We start from the raw sequence: 16,359 nt of genomic DNA on the forward strand, positions 1-16,359 counted from the left end.
TAAATAATCTACCACCATTTAAAATATTTCGGACAAAAATACGTCATCAATTAATATATTTCGAACTTAAAATATATCAATTATTCATTTTATATTTAATATGATTTTGAACCGACTTAAACAACTAATTATAATTACTTAGTTTATTTGTTTAATCAATATGTGTTTTGAATTATCATTATTTAAAAGAGTTGAGTCTTCATAATCCTTCCTAAAGTTTCTTAGAGCAGATTTGTTTGGAATAGAGCTTTTACACCCAAAAGTAAGTTTACTCTTTGGTTAATTGTTCTGCATAAACTAAAAACTAAGAGTAAACTTTTCCACATAAAGCTTGTTAATGCTTATCAATGCCCTATGTGCCTCTCTGTTGTTGAAACCATTGATCATTTGTTCTTCACTTGCCCCTTTAGTACTAGATGTCTTAAGGAGCTTTGTAACTAGCTTCATCCGCATAACTACCCCAAGATCATTGTTAGCATAATCAACTACAAATGGAAAACAACTTGCTTCTAAATGAAGGTGATCATTGCTAGCATCTGCAGTTTGTGTTATTATATATAGAAAATCATAAATAAAGCTTTCTGTAAGAGCATTGTCGACAATACACGGGCTCATGTTCGAAGTGAGATTAAGAATATATTTTCTTATTTATACTCTATCAAAACTGAAACCAATTCTTTGTTTGGAGACCTTGTCTCTTGATGTACTGTTTTTCTTTTTTTGACGCCTTGCCTACTATATGCACATGAAGAGCAATCTGGTACAACCCTTCCTAGAAGGTTGGTACCTTATTCATATTGATGCAAAATTATAGTAGAGTGAGATGCCTAGCTGTGAAGTAACCGTCTCCGTTTTGGTGCATTGGAATTTCATTTTCCAAAATAATAATAATAATAATAATAATAATAATAATAATAATAATAATAATAACAATGAAAAATTATCTAGAATATTCTAATCTTTTTCTGATTTTCCTACAATAATCCCTACTTTTGATTAACCATAAATAAACCCTATTTTAGGGTCACTTATCCAAGAACATTATTGTCCAAATGGTGACCTATTTTTACGAGTTAATTGCTACAAAAAAAAGTAAAATTATAAATAATATATATTAAAAATTAAAAATTAAATTCATAAAATAAACTTACTCAATTTCTTTTTTTAAATTTTTAAAACCTTTTCAATTTTTTATAATTTAATTTTTTATTTACTTTTTTTTATTTATTATTTTGCAAAATGAATTTTTGTATAAATAAGAGGTTACCTTGGTGCATTCTTAGCAAGCACCCCATATAGTTGGGATTATTGTAGGAAAATCAGTAAAATATTGGATTATTCTGGGCAATTTTATTTTCCTAATAATAATAATAATAATAATAATAATAATAAGTTATAAAACATTGAAGTATAATTCATTAGACAATAAATATAAAAGCAACATAATATGAATCACTAAGTTACGAGTTTCCTAGTAGTTGTAGTGTTGATTGAGTCCTTGCTGCTAGAGGTCAAGGGTTTAAGTCTCAGATGCAACTATTTTTGAAAAATTTGATAGTTTGATGTGTGGGTTGATTGGATTCAAATTTGGGTTTTAGATTTGGGTTTCCAATATGGGTTTGGTTGGTTGGGTATAATACTATTATATGAAAAAAAATTTAATAAAATTGCTGGGGATGACATCGGGTGACGGTACGGTGTCGTCACCAGGCTGTCGCCAGTTTCCCGTGCCGTGAGCGACGCGTTTGCATCTGTTTTTCTTTTGGTGTCCACCTTTTTAGTGTCGGCCTATTTTATCGTCTCCTGGTCCATTTTTCCCATTTTAACGATCAAAAGGCGAGGCCAAGTGCCATCACCTTTTGCTCATTTATTTGTAGTGGTTTCGAACAATAATTGATGATGTAACAACCCGTCTTTCTAAACTAGAAAAGGTTTGCGTAAATAACCTTCAAGACGGTTGTGACTTACTCTTATATAAATAATGACCCCAAAATAAACCTCATAAACCTTAAAGTATATAAAACTTAAAGGTGATAAAACTTATTACATTGATTCTCTACACAACATTAATCAAAGAACACTTGAAGGATTGGAGAACACCAATCAATATATTGTATCAGCTCTTATAAGTCAATTAGAAGAAGAAATAAAGAAGAATAGATTGCGATTGAAGGCTTCAATCAACGCAGTTCGTTGGTTAGCTTGCAAAAATTGCGCATTTGGAGGACATGATAAAAGTATCAGTTATAGAAATAGAGGAAACACTTTAAAACTTATTAAATACTTCTTCTGTTTCTTTTCAAATGTCTCATTTGGTTTGGGCACGTTTGACAATGCACTAACACTACCCTTAATATCTCTTATTGTGCATAATTAAAAATTATAAACACTAGATATTAATAAACCTTATGTTGGGACGAATCAAATAAGATCTCATTTGACTATGTTTTAACTTATAGATATTAAAATACAAATTAAGAGTAAATGATGAAAAGTGTCCAAAAACGAAATGGGATGTTTGAAAAGAAATGGAGTGAGTATGGAGCTTTAATTTGTACAACAAAGAAGTGAAGAAAGTAGTGTGACAAATGCACCTGGCATAAGTTCTATTCAATTTAATTAAATAATAAATAAGTTAGGAGTATATAAAACATTTTAATTAAGATCTAGGAGTATATATTCGATACTAAGAGGATCCTATTCTATAAGGAAGAGATCTAAACAGCATGGTATCTAGAGAATCTTGATTTAGATGGATGAGATTCAGACAACTTGGTACCCACAAGATTTTGATCCAAATGGATGAGATCCAGAAAACATAGTACGCACTAGATACCAATCCAGAGGAATGGGACCTAATTAACTACATATCTAGGAGATCTTGATCCCGAGGAATGGGATCCAGATAACTACGTGTCTAGAGGATCTGATCAAGAGGGGTGAGACATAAAGAACTTAGTATACAAATGATACTTGCCTAGAGGGATTGGATCTAGATAACACTAATAGGATAACCAAACCTCGAGTCCATTATGATGGGAAAAAGAGTCTAGACTCTAGACCCATGAACCACTTCTCATGATCCAACCTTACTAGCTACGAGATCCCATCAAAATCTCCCAAAAGAAAGAACATTAAATATAAAGGTGAAGGGGAACAATGCTGCTATAGTTACTCGTCCACTATGGTGACGAGACTAATAAGCACTTTTGCTAAAAAGGTATGGAAGTTTCGAAAAAATGGGTTAAAGTTGTTGCTTGTATTTAGTACTCCTTTACATAGCCAATGAGAAACTCATCATCATTGTCATCTAACCCAGTGTATCGCGCTCATAGAAAACTATGATCAGGGTCTGGAGAGGGAAGGAAGGCGGCAACTCATACCCATAAAGGAGATTGCGGCCAAAGAGTTCATTAGCTCGAGAAAAAACCTCATAGTCAAAAAAATAAAATAAATAAAATACATATAAATAAATAAAAATAACTAACTAAAAACTAATAAAAGAATGATATGTAAGAAGGCAAAGGCAAAAACAAGAACACCAACTGGCAAGCGCAAGAATATTAGTAGTCTAAGACATCGATAAGGCGCTTCTAACTACCCTATCCCTAATCAGGTCCTCAAAGAGGTGTAGGTCATGTAAGTTATTTTTTATGTGTTCTTCCCACGTTCTCCTAGGTCTTCCTTGACTTCTCTTATCCTCCAATAAGATGTTTTCGATCCTCCTCATGGGGGCATCAAAATTCGTTCCCTGCACGTGCCTAAACCATCTTAATCTATGTGCACACATCTTTGCAGAAGTAGGCGCAACCCCTAATTTCTCTCTAAACTCGTGGTTTCTGATTATACCCATCATTGTGTTACCGCACATCCACCTTAGCATACGTCAAGGTTATTAGGATCGGGATTCTACCTGGGATAATTGAGGGGGTAGGATCAAATTGGTAGAATCGGACATAGGATCGTGTGATACTACAAATATGCATTAATGTGCTTTGGGTTACTGATTATCAATTATATTTGTGCTTTTTAAAAGTTTTAAGGTGTAAGTAAAAAGTTATTTGACTTCATCTATTAAGTTATTTGACTTCATCTATTAAGTTTTTAAGAAAATACTTTTAATAATCATTTTAAAACTGAAAATAAGGAAAATTGAATTTTATAGTGGTATTGATATAATTATTATAAATATAATATATTTATTTATAATAAGTGAATTCTGAATTGTATGAAAATATTTTATGATTTAAACTACCCTTGTAGGATCAGATCGTTGAATCGTAGGATCGTAGAATCATATTATGATCCTACCAAGTAATTCTTGAGCTAAGTAGGATCGCATGCTGCTACCACATTAAGATTCTAGCTACGATCTGGATTGGTTGCCTATTTTTGAATCGTAGGATTGTAGAATCTTAGATCAGAATCGAAATTCTAATAACTATGGCATACGCATTTTTGTAACTTCCATCTTATGTTCAAAAGTCTTTTTACGACTCAATGAGAAACTTTCAGGAGCGAATAAGTAGATAATTCTACACAAGAAACTTAGAATGGTAGGGAATGGCATTAGAAATGACAACAACCACATTCTCAAAGATAAAAGAGACATTCCTTAATCTTATTAGGGTTATTGAGCTTTAAATAAAACTGAGCTTATTGATCTCAATCATTCGCATCAATTAATATACACCTTCTCTTGTAATTAGCAAGAGTTTTTATTAAAGTCTCACGTCATAAAATGAACCCTATTTGAGTTCCTTCGAGATAAGGCAATTGTGCACTTGGAATTAGGCTTTTTAGGTACTCTTTCATACTCTCACTAACTTGAGGGTGAGAACAGGTCGATGGAGGACAAATTTGAGCCCTCTTAACGCTTGTTATTTGTGCAAATAAATTCTATGGAATGATCTTTTTGCAAGAATGGGTAGATAGCCAAGGAAAGCCTCTCCACCAGCAACATCCCACTTAAAGGGAACAATCTTAGTACCAAGCACCAACCAAGCTTAGTGCTAAATTAATTGTGTTTGGATCCAAAAAGAAAAAGAAACAAACAAATACAAAATCGTAAGATTAGAGAGACAAACCATTTAGGGAAACAATTCTAAACTTGGGTCATTCAAAGCAAATGGTCATGAGTAAAATCAGAGGAAGAGATCCTAAACAATTGCAAAAAGCCAAATAACAATATAATAAAGTTGAACATCAAGAGGGCCACAGGAAAATTGTAAAACCAATAGATCCAACATTTCTCAAGTGCATGAAGTCAAAGTTAACCCAATGTGGCAAATAAACTAGAGTTGGCGACTTTACGATGTAGCAGTAATTTGTCATGAGGACTTGAAAATGATCCAGCTTGAAACTCTAAGCAACGTAGCTTGCTCGTCGTCAGAAGGACTTATCCTCAAGTAGATGCGGTATCACATCACGCATACACCAACCAATGTACTCTTACCAAGGAATTTTTGTTAATGTACGTTCAAGGTTTCTTATTTTAGTAAATAAAGCGATATGCTGGATATGTGCAACAACAATTTATACATCAAACTCAGACATGCATCTGTTAGTTTCTAGCCCTTTTAAATTCTAACATGTGCAAAAAAAAGGTTCACCTCGAGATAATAACTGCTAGTGAAGTTCGTCACATGCAATTCACAAATAACGTCTTGTTAGATACTAAAAAAAACGCTTAAATACCCACTGCCCAAAACAATCAGAAATTAGTCAATATAGAGCTATAATGACTAATTTCCGGCTGTTCTAGGTTAGTCGGTACTAAATGGTTGAAAAATTTTTGTAGTCGGAATTTCATTCGAAATTCCGACTAACATGGTATAGTCGTAAATTTAGTCAGAAATTCCGACTATCAAGTTAGTTGGAATTTAGTCAGAAATTCTGACTATCAAGAAATTCCCGACTAATTTCCGATTAACATCTAGTCGGAAATTAGTCAATAACCATTGTTTCTTGAATCATCCAAAATGATAGAAAAAAGCTTTAAAAAAAATTTCTGACAAATTTACCTATCATTTTCCGACTAACTGGTTGGCCAGAAAAAAATAAAAATTGCTGAAAAGGATGCCACATCAGCCTCGCCACATCATGCACTTTCCAACACAAATGCATCCATTGGGTTTCAAACCCAAGACCTTTAAGATCTTGCACCAACACCCTAACGACCAAGCTATCTGATACTTAGTGATACCTTTAGCAATGTTATTATACTAACAACATAACACTCCTAGCACTTAGTATAAGATACAAATCTAATTTTTTAAATTTCTTCTAATTGTAATTAGTCGTAGTGTAATATTACTCGTATTAGTGCATTATTAATATATTATTAGTTATGTTAGTATATTATTAGTCGTGTTAGTGCATCATTATTATCATTAGTCGTATTAGTGTATCTGAAACAATTGAAGAAATTAATCTCATTTTAATCACGAATTTGACGTCTAAATATTTTTAGTTAGTGAAGGTAGTAATTTAAAAAAAATAATTTATATGATGATTAGAAACTTGTTAATTCATAATGTAGTTATGAATCGTAACAAGTAACGTAAACTTTTGGAGCTAAAACTCAAAGTTGAGCAACTACTCATAACATTTCGTGATAATTATAATACTTACTCGTAAACTTTATTTACCCATGTTGAGAATAAATTAAATATTTCATACACATATACAAGTGATTTTTAACATAAAGTACAAGTTAAATAATTTGTTACATGTACAACAATTTTTACCTAAAACTTAAAATATCTTATATAAACGGTTTGTACACCATAATAGACCAAATTGAGGACAAAAAACACCTCAAATCAGCCCCAAACAGCAGCCAATATAGTTTTCCCCAATCCTCTAAGTAGCTCCTTATTCACTTACACACTCAAGTCAATCACACTACCCAAAACCCCTTTTGTTCTACCCAAACCTTGTGAATCATAACAAGCATGCAAGAGGCAAATATTTGAAGCAAAAACACTCTATTTTCTGAATATTTTATTCATCCATGAACAAACACTAGAATCCTTCAAAGTTTCAACTAATAAAACACCTTCTTCTCTCATCAAATCTCCTTTAAAAAGAAAAACCATCTAAACTTCTGAAAATTTATGTTTAGAAACTCCAATATTCCATAAAAATAATCTTTATTTTAAGAGCTTTCCATAGACACCAAACTTGAAGAAATCCACCAAGAATAGAGTAAGTTATGTTTATTCCTTTATTTCACTAGTTTTGTTAAAACTCGTTCATGTAAAATTCTTTTTACATGAAATCTTTCTATAAACTAAGATTAATATAAAATGGGTATTTCATCATAATAATTGAGCAAAATAATCTCCTAAGAAGGCTTAGAAATTTCGGCCAATAGAAGAAAATTTGAAATATTTTTCTTCCATCAACGTACAATATCTTATTTTTGTTTCCTAGCAAAAAACTCTCAAGTTTTGAGACTTGTTCAATAAGTGTTGAATGAGATGTGTACGTGTTAAAAGTAATTGAAAACTTGTTGTGAACAGATGATAGTAGTTACCTTGGCTTTTAGCTGGTATGACAAAGTAGTTAAGGGGTTTTATTAGTTTTATTACTAACTTGTATAGGTTTCTAGTTCATAAGAGGAAAATAGAACCTTAGTTGGGTGAATTTTGTAACTTTGGTCGTGCAGTCACTCTTACAGTTACGTACACGCAGTAATTAACCCTTATATACAATTTTCCTTGAAGAGATCATTGTTTATTATTTATTGTGATAATGTGCATTGTAAACTATGAGGTACTAGTGAATACACTTTATACGAAAATCTATCGACTATGAAATCCTTGTGCTTAGAATAGTTATGGAGAATGAGAGTGTTAGTAGGAGGCGGGGACCACCCCTTATTTATTTAAGAATTGGATTATGCCTTACTTGGAGTTAGAATGACTCCTTTGTAGGTGTATTTCATATTTTGTTGAGTGCCTTAGTGGATTTTGGCGTGCTGCTATCCCAGGGCGCTCATTAATAGTCGCAAGTGGGAGTTACTCCCATTTGATAAAGTATTAGATTATGATTAGCTGGTGTGACTCAACTGGATTATGTCCGGTTGATTTAGTAGTCCCCTAGGTGAGATCTGATGGAATCACCGTGGGCGGGAGGGGGGGGGGGGGGGTGGGGGTGGGGTTGTATGAGCATGCTTGTGTCATTGGGCGCCGGATGGCCGATACCGCCCCTAGACTGAGGTGTTACCATGCGGGCCTTGCAAACTCCAATATGGTGGCCTCTTCACTAGTTTAGTACCCTAATGTGTTAGTGTTTCCCGAAGGTAGGACCCGAGAGGGTCAGCTGGAGGGGGCATGAGCTCATACTTTGCCATGGGCGCCGGATGGCCGATAACGCCCTTGGCCGTGTCACTATGCCAGGAAGTAGAGTAAAGATCCACTGATAGAAAGTTATTTAGTGATAGAAAGTTTATTCATTGATCAAAAGTTATTTAATGATAGAAGGTTCATTCTTTGATAGAAAGCTTACACATTGATAGAACGTTTACTCATTGATAGAATAGATTATGCTAGTGAGAAGTGTGCCTAAGTTGTGTTACCTCAAGGATATTACAGACTATGATCACACTTAAATTAAGATAGACAAGCTCTATAAGGTCATGTGTTAGGTATTCTGTTAATGCCTTGGTTGAGTTGATACTATGCGTGTTTTGCAAGAGTTTATGTTTTGAAAAGAGGAGCGTGAAGACTTGCATTCTACCCAAGAACACATGGTTCGTGTTGGAAAGGACGCAATGAGATTAAGAAGTATAAGTGGACGATAAACGGTTACTATCTGTGCTTGTGTCTTATGAAATCATCTTATGTTATTGTATAACATAGTGTTATCTTGTAGTTGGCCTTATTATATTTGATGCTAGTTACTGACATGTACATGTTTGTGTTTATGTTTGATTGTTGATGACCTTCTATGTTTGTCCTGCTATGACACATTGGTCTTTGGTCTAATGTCGAGCAGCAGGAGGATCATAGACAAACGTAGCATGTATTGGAGCTTCTTTTGCATTGCATTGCATTGGGGGAGAGTGATGAGGGCGAAGTATAACCTGTGTCATACCGTTATCTTTCGATTTTGTAGCTCTTGTTATCTTTTGTAAACTTTGGTTGTATATGTTTTGTTATGAGGCCTTGTGTCCTCCCTTGTATATTTGTAATTCCGCTGCGTAGTTTATAACTCTGTATGGTTTTAAGGAGTTAAGTCATTTTAAAACGCAAGCGTCGACACTGGAACCATGATCCATGCTTGGCATGTTGATTTGAGAAGCATGCGACGAATCATTCCGCCGTGGTGTGAGATTTTAAAGGCAATGATGCCTTAGATTATGTTTAATATTTTTATTGTGCTAATTGCTCTACCAGATGTTCGATTTTTAGAAGAGATGCTACTGAAATTTCCACTCACATTTTTAAACTTAATATCTAACATTTATTCAAATTCTTTTCCTTTTCTTTTATGTAACTCCCGAATTTCCTCCCGTCCTTTACGGTTTTAGTTTCGTTCAGGGGTCGGAAATTCAAGGGTGTTACAAGAGAGTCCACAAATTGTGAGCCATAGTTTGTGAGAAAAAAACTTGATTCATCTTGTAAATCTTTGCAGTTTATAGTGAAATTATTTGTTCTCGGTGCCGGTGGATTTAGCTATCAGATTAATAGTGAACCAAATTAAATTTCTAGTGTAATTTCTTATTGTTTGTATTTATTTTCTTTCTTATTTCTTTATTGTTTTCGATCTTTGCTTCCGCTGTCGCACAACAGAGATGGTTGAAAATTAGAATGAATGGAGAAGAAGAATCCATGTGGATCGATGACAATTGAAACTAATATAATCGACTCCGATCTCTTAGAATTAAAAGCTCATGCATTGTTGTTTTTGTTCTTACCAACATAGAGAAATTCTATTTTCAACTTAAACTCAATGAGATATAAATTTATCAAGAATAAGATAATGAGACTTCAATATATAAGGAAGCATTTCTTATCATCTAAATATGGTTGCAAACAGTACTTTTCTTGTGATATAGGTGTATCTATAAATCGGAAAACTATGATGTTTACACTTTCATGTCCGATCAGTATTAATGTCAAGATCACTCAATTCACGTTCGATTTAGGAATTTAAGTTTAGAATTGACAATTATTTATATAGAAATTCTGAGTTTATGATACATTAATATTTTCATGAAACATTTTAAGTATAGTAATACAAATTCTAATATACAATTGAAAGTTTTTAACATGTTTATTAAACATTCATTATTCATAAAACATTTTAATTAAGTTTTTGAAGTATAGGGATATGCAAATACAACATTTTATTTTATTTGATTATATTTCATAAAACTCAGTCACAAGTAATTAAGTATGAAGCTGCATAACCCAATTAAGAGTAAGTTATTATTGGGTTTTTAATACACACATAGAAGTAAAAATATATAATTAATATTAAGAACTTATTTATTTGATGGGAGCTTAAAAGAGAGTTAAAGGAAAACAATATAATTAGTCCCAAAATTGAGCTTGAAGGTGCTTGACGATGTTTGCATCCAACTTGAAGGCTTTGCTAAGAACATCGACAGAAATGGGTGGTTGAGCTCCGAACACGGCATTAGCGATAGTAACAGTACCAGGATTTTGACTACTTAATCCAGCAAAAGCAACAGCGGGATATTTACCAATATTAATTTGGAAGTGAATTAATCCTTGTGGGAACACAAAAACATCTCCTTTGTTAAGCACCTTTGCGAAGAACTTGTTTCCTCCATTTGCAAGATTGGATGTTACAAAACCAACGTAAAGGGTTCCTTCTATGACTGTTAGAACTTCAGTTGCACGAGGGTGTGTATGGGGTGGATTTAAGCCACCATATGGCGCAAAGTCTATACGAGCAAGTGAAATCCCAAGGGTGTTGAGTCCTGCAAGTTGTACTGAACTCACTAGTGTTACATTTGCACCGGTTTTGCTCACTCCTGTGTCTCCGGGCTTTGCAAATGCCCCATCTTTAAAGAAATCTTCTGGAGTTGCATCCATTGGGTTCTTACAAAACAATCCATTTACGAACACTGTTCCAAACACAAAAGGAATTAAACATTTTAATTTCTTTTACTTGAATTTTAATTTCACAAATTAAATAATAAGAGTTCTATTAAACAATCAAATTTCATTGATTATCAAACTGTTCCCATCATTAAATTACAAAAATAGGGCACTTAAACAAATTCCACAAGGAATTTTTTATGGGAATTAATAAAATTACAATCTTTTAGATTAACATATATTATTTTATTGAATAATAAATAGGATGGATCAAAAATAGGAATCATAAACATTAAAATTGTTAAAAGAAAAATTAGTGGAAAAAATATAGATATCAAGACTTTTAAAAAAATATTTTTTATAAAATTAGTAGGAAACATGTGGGGACCATATATAAGCAATATTAAAATGTTAAAATTAAGTTATTAAAAGATTTGTGACGACCATAAGCATTATTACAATATTAAAATGAGAATGAACAAAGTTAAGTTAGTCCAAAATTTATGATATTATTAAAATTAAGTTAGTTTAAAATTCTCATATAAGAACAACTTTAAGAAATGGAGGGAGTAAATATTCATAGTGTTTATTTTACTTTATTCGATTATAAGATGAGTTGGAGAAGAGAGAACTAAGTGAGAATTGAAACTAAGACTTTCTTTGAAGAATGTGGTACTTAGTCTAACTCAGACAAGATCTAATTCACGTTTATGCGCTATTATATATATACATATATATATATATATATATATATATATATATGTATATATATATATATGTATGTATATGAACAACAAACAAAACTAGACGTTAAAATCATGATAAATGGGTGAAAGAAAAAGATAGAAGATTACATGCATTGTTAGGATCATTTGTCCCAACACAGAAATCTTGGAGCTGTGTAGGATCAGTAGCATGAGCAACGTAGAAAGCAAGGGCAAAAAGAGCAATGTAAGAGAGGATCTCACAATTACAATTAATTGACATCTTTTCAATTGTTTTGTTGAGAAAGAAAGAAATAATTGTGTTTGTAAATTGCAATGATATGGTAAAAGGGATGAATCCATTTATAGAAGAACTAATCCACTTTCAAAACTTGTAATTGGTCATGGATTAACTAACTTCTATTTGTTTAAGCACAACTATCAACTATCAATTGCCAATTGCTATGTACGAGTTAATCTTATTTTTCTATAGGGGTAGTTGATTACTTTGTATTGTCAACCTTTTTTCTTTTATCCATTTCCTACGACCAATTCAACACTTATCAATACGGATAACATTCTTCTTTTTATTACCTTTTGTTGCATATTTTGGGTCTATACAATAAGAAAGTATATTAAATTAAAATAAACATAAAAATATATGTTTAAGGGACCTGTACAGTTGAAAATTTTATATTTCAGGTATTTTTATAATTGTATATTTGAGGTATTTATATATATATATATATTCTTTAATTATATATAGAGGGAGTATATTCTTTTTTATATAAAAAGTTATAATAAAACTTATATAAACAATGAAGTTATTTAATTATATTAGGGCTTTTTTTTTTTGCATTTTGTTGCAATTTTTAGTTCTAAACAATAAGAAAGTATAACTACAATTAACATAAACAAATAATTTCAGGCGTCCTACACAATTGAATATTTTATACATGCCCAAAATAAATGTTCCATGTGAATTGGTAATAAGTGTATATTTGTGGTATTTTTTTACGTTAAGTCTTGCAGTGAGAGACCATCTCATAAAGAGACCATTAATTATAATTGTAACCAAACTCATCCCACATTTACGATTTAAAAAAGAAAAAAGGGAAAAACTCTCATTTCAGGTCCGAGATATTCTTGCATAATCTTTGGTGAAGAAATAAAATAAAATGTGCGCATTCAACTGACAAATATTCTCTGAAATTGTCAAAAAAAAAAAGACTATTCAAGAACATCGCATTCTCTTAAATACTTCAAATTTATGCATAATCTTTGATATTTTTCTTTCATCAAAATAATCAATATCTCTGAAATTCTCTATTTTGCGCATTCATATGGAGGACTTATTGAATGAATTTTACATGGAAATGTATAAACATCAACATTAAAGCGATGAAAACAAAAGCTAAGGTAGCTATTATGAAACAACCATTATGAATTTTGTAAGTTGTTAAATGTAATTGAGTATACAACGAGACGTTAACTTAGTTTACATTGAGTAACATTTAAGTTTTACTAGAGACCGATAAACATCATAGGACTGCTATTTGATAGTTGTACGAGCCTAATGTCACTAATGCTATTAGGCCACACTGTATCAATATGTAAGATAATTTTGTATGTTTGGACCTATATTAATCTAGGTTCATATGACTAATCTAGTTCACTAATATTAGTCATAATCATTTACTTGATATAATAGTTATATTAAGTGCTAATTAAAAATATAGCATAGGTTTAAATGGTTTGACCTTCTTTAATTGTATGAATTCATACAGACTAATTGATTTTAGTGTGTAACGTCTTTTTGGTAGATGATATAGTATTGTTGTTTATTTTTATACAGTAGAAGATAGTATTTTTGCTGTGGGTTTTTGTGATGTAGCATAAGCTTCATACGTGATTATAATTTTCTAAGAAAAATAATAGTGAGGCTAAATACAAAAGTTGCATATATATATATATATATATATATATATATATAAATATATATATATATATATATATATATATATATATATATATATATATATATATATATATATATATATAATATATATATATATATATATATATATATATATATATATATATATATATATAATTAGTTTAAGAATTATTGGTATTAGTATATGGGGTCTTACGAAACTTTCTTGTTGAACTTCACTGGAGGAACTTTATTTGCGGTTCTTATCACATGGTTATATGTGCTAGTGGATTCATACAACAAAAGTATAATTATTCATCCCGATATTTACGTGTTTCATTTTATGTCAGTAATCGAGTCTTGGGAAGGTTTTTGTTTTTCGCATGTTAATAGTTAACAGTACTAAAACCCTACAGTGATATCATTTTCTTGTTTTATTGATATATTTTGGACATATAAATATTGATTATACATAAATAATATATATAAATTATTTATTTGCACGTTATAATTTTAATTTGCATGATAAAGTTTGAAAACTTTAGCGAAGGGTTTATTAAACTTGATTTAATAGTAAAGTTTAGAATTTTATGTATTAAATTGATTTTATTTCATCCTCCATTTGCCATATTTTTTTGGAATTTTATTTTAAAAGCTTATTTCAATTTAGTTAATTTTGCTGTCTAAATTAAATTCGTTAGTAGAAACTTTGGTTTGACAAAATTTAATCAGGAGCTCAAATTCAAGTCTAATGGTTTTTAGTATTTTTTGTTGAAACTCTTTCGACCAATACTATTTTAAGAAATCATTAAATTAATGTTTAAGGAAATAATTTTATTACTAAATGTTAATAATAAACTCACTCTATTTTAATGGAGATTATTTTAAATGGGAGGTTTATTTTGCTTAGAGAAGTAAAAATAATTTACTCGATTGGTTATGAAACAATTAAAATTCATGGAAATTAAAATTGAATAATGAGATTATTGATCATGTATATTTTACATAATACGATTATATATATTTATTTATGTACTTCATGCATATTTCTTTAAATTTGTTTAAATATTGTTTTGCATGGACCGCTTACAAATAGTAAGTGGGTGAATGATAATTGTTATACAGGTTATGGTAACTAGTATGGCGCAATTAGGATAGAAAATTTGGTTTGCATGCCGTTATTTTTTAATATAATTAAATATGATTTGTGTATTGTTTATTTTGAATCTACTAGTTAATAGTTTACTTTTTACAATTTTAAGTTTAATTACCATTATGTATGTTTCAATGGAGTTGAAGATCAAGAAGAATAGAGATTCAAGTGGTGTTCAAAAGATGGGCCTTGAAGATTAGATTTTCAAGTGTTTTGGCCGGGGCCATACTAGGAACCGTGTTTATGCATTAATTTATTCCTTTATTTCTTTTTGCTATATTACTTGATGATGCATTCTCAAGTTGTTTAGTTTATTAATTCGAATAATTAGAGTTCACTTTTATTTAGGTTAATAACAACAACCATTGTCCCTAATAATATTAAGTTATAATGCTATTCCATTTAGTAACACCATGAAGCTTTAGATCATTAACTAGGTAGGTTTTGCCAAAGCGAGGTGCCTATCAATAAGTCTAAGATAAGTAGTTGGTGAAAAGTGGTTTAGCTCAACTAAGTAGGTCAAGAAAAGTTGACACTTTGAGGCATGGGGTAATAGTAGATAAAGAGTTATCTTATTACCAACCAAGAATTATTATGAATAATTCATAAATGGTTTGTTTACCTATAACCATTAACTGTGGGTGACAAGCTAAAGCTTGCTTAAGGTTAGTGAAAATAGGGTCTTCGAATCACTAAATTAAAAAGGACATAATAATTTAATTTGGTGGAATGAATTTCCTTTAAGTTTGTTTAAAAATTATTCATTTATGATAATCATATAATTCTTACACTTTTTATTCTTTCATTTGTAGATAGAAAATAAATCAAACAATAATGCGTTCTCTAATTTTGATTTACGGTCAATACTCGAAAAGGAAAAACTAAACAAAAACAACTGCCTTGACTGGTCAAGAAATTTAAGAATTGTGCTCAAACATGAGCGAAAACTAGATGTTCTTGAAACTCCAATTCCGTATGAACCCACACTTAATCTGTCTGCTTAAGACCGGGAAGCTTATGAAGTCGTCACTGAAAGGTCTTTAGATGCCACATGCTTGATGTTGTCATCCATGGTCCCTGAATTACAAAAACATTTCATGGATATGGAAGCTTTTCACATCATTGCTTAGCTCCAGGTTATGTTTTTGAAACAAGTTAGAGCTGGGAGCTTTGAGACCATCAATGAGTTACTTGGTATGCTCAAAATTTTGGAGCAGACAATTCCCTCTAAACCAAAGAAACAGGTTCTTATGGTGCAGAAAAGGAAGAATGTCTTTAAGAAAAGAGGAAGCCAAAGAAACAATTTGATCACCAAAGCAAGGATAAAAAAGGCGGCATAAACTAAGGTAAAGGTTGGAGCTGGTCCACATCATATTTATTTCTGTTGCAATAAGAAGGGCCACTTGAAGTAGAATTGTTTGAAATACCTTACGTACAAGAAGGATAGAAGTATCGCTTCTAATTTAGGTATTTATGTGATAGAGATCA

The 16,359-nt window shown here is 31.2% G+C and overlaps 1 protein-coding gene across 1 annotated transcript; it reads right to left on the reverse strand.

Moving 5' to 3' along the window:
• Window positions 1-10,188: 10,188 nt before the first annotated feature.
• On the reverse strand, window positions 10,189-12,127 carry LOC130826935 (germin-like protein subfamily 1 member 17). Its single transcript, XM_057692566.1, has 2 exons — window positions 11,933-12,127; window positions 10,189-11,104 (listed from the first exon to the last, which is right to left on the reverse strand). Exons 1-2 carry the CDS (start codon window positions 12,063-12,065, stop codon window positions 10,545-10,547), a joined length of 693 nt encoding a protein of 230 aa, XP_057548549.1. The 5' UTR covers window positions 12,066-12,127; the 3' UTR covers window positions 10,189-10,544.
• Between the last annotated feature and the right edge of the window lie 4,232 nt (window positions 12,128-16,359).

The sequence above is a fragment of the Amaranthus tricolor genome, chromosome 11 (assembly GCF_026212465.1).
Source record: "Amaranthus tricolor cultivar Red isolate AtriRed21 chromosome 11, ASM2621246v1, whole genome shotgun sequence".
Lineage (NCBI taxonomy): Eukaryota > Viridiplantae > Streptophyta > Magnoliopsida > Caryophyllales > Amaranthaceae > Amaranthus > Amaranthus tricolor.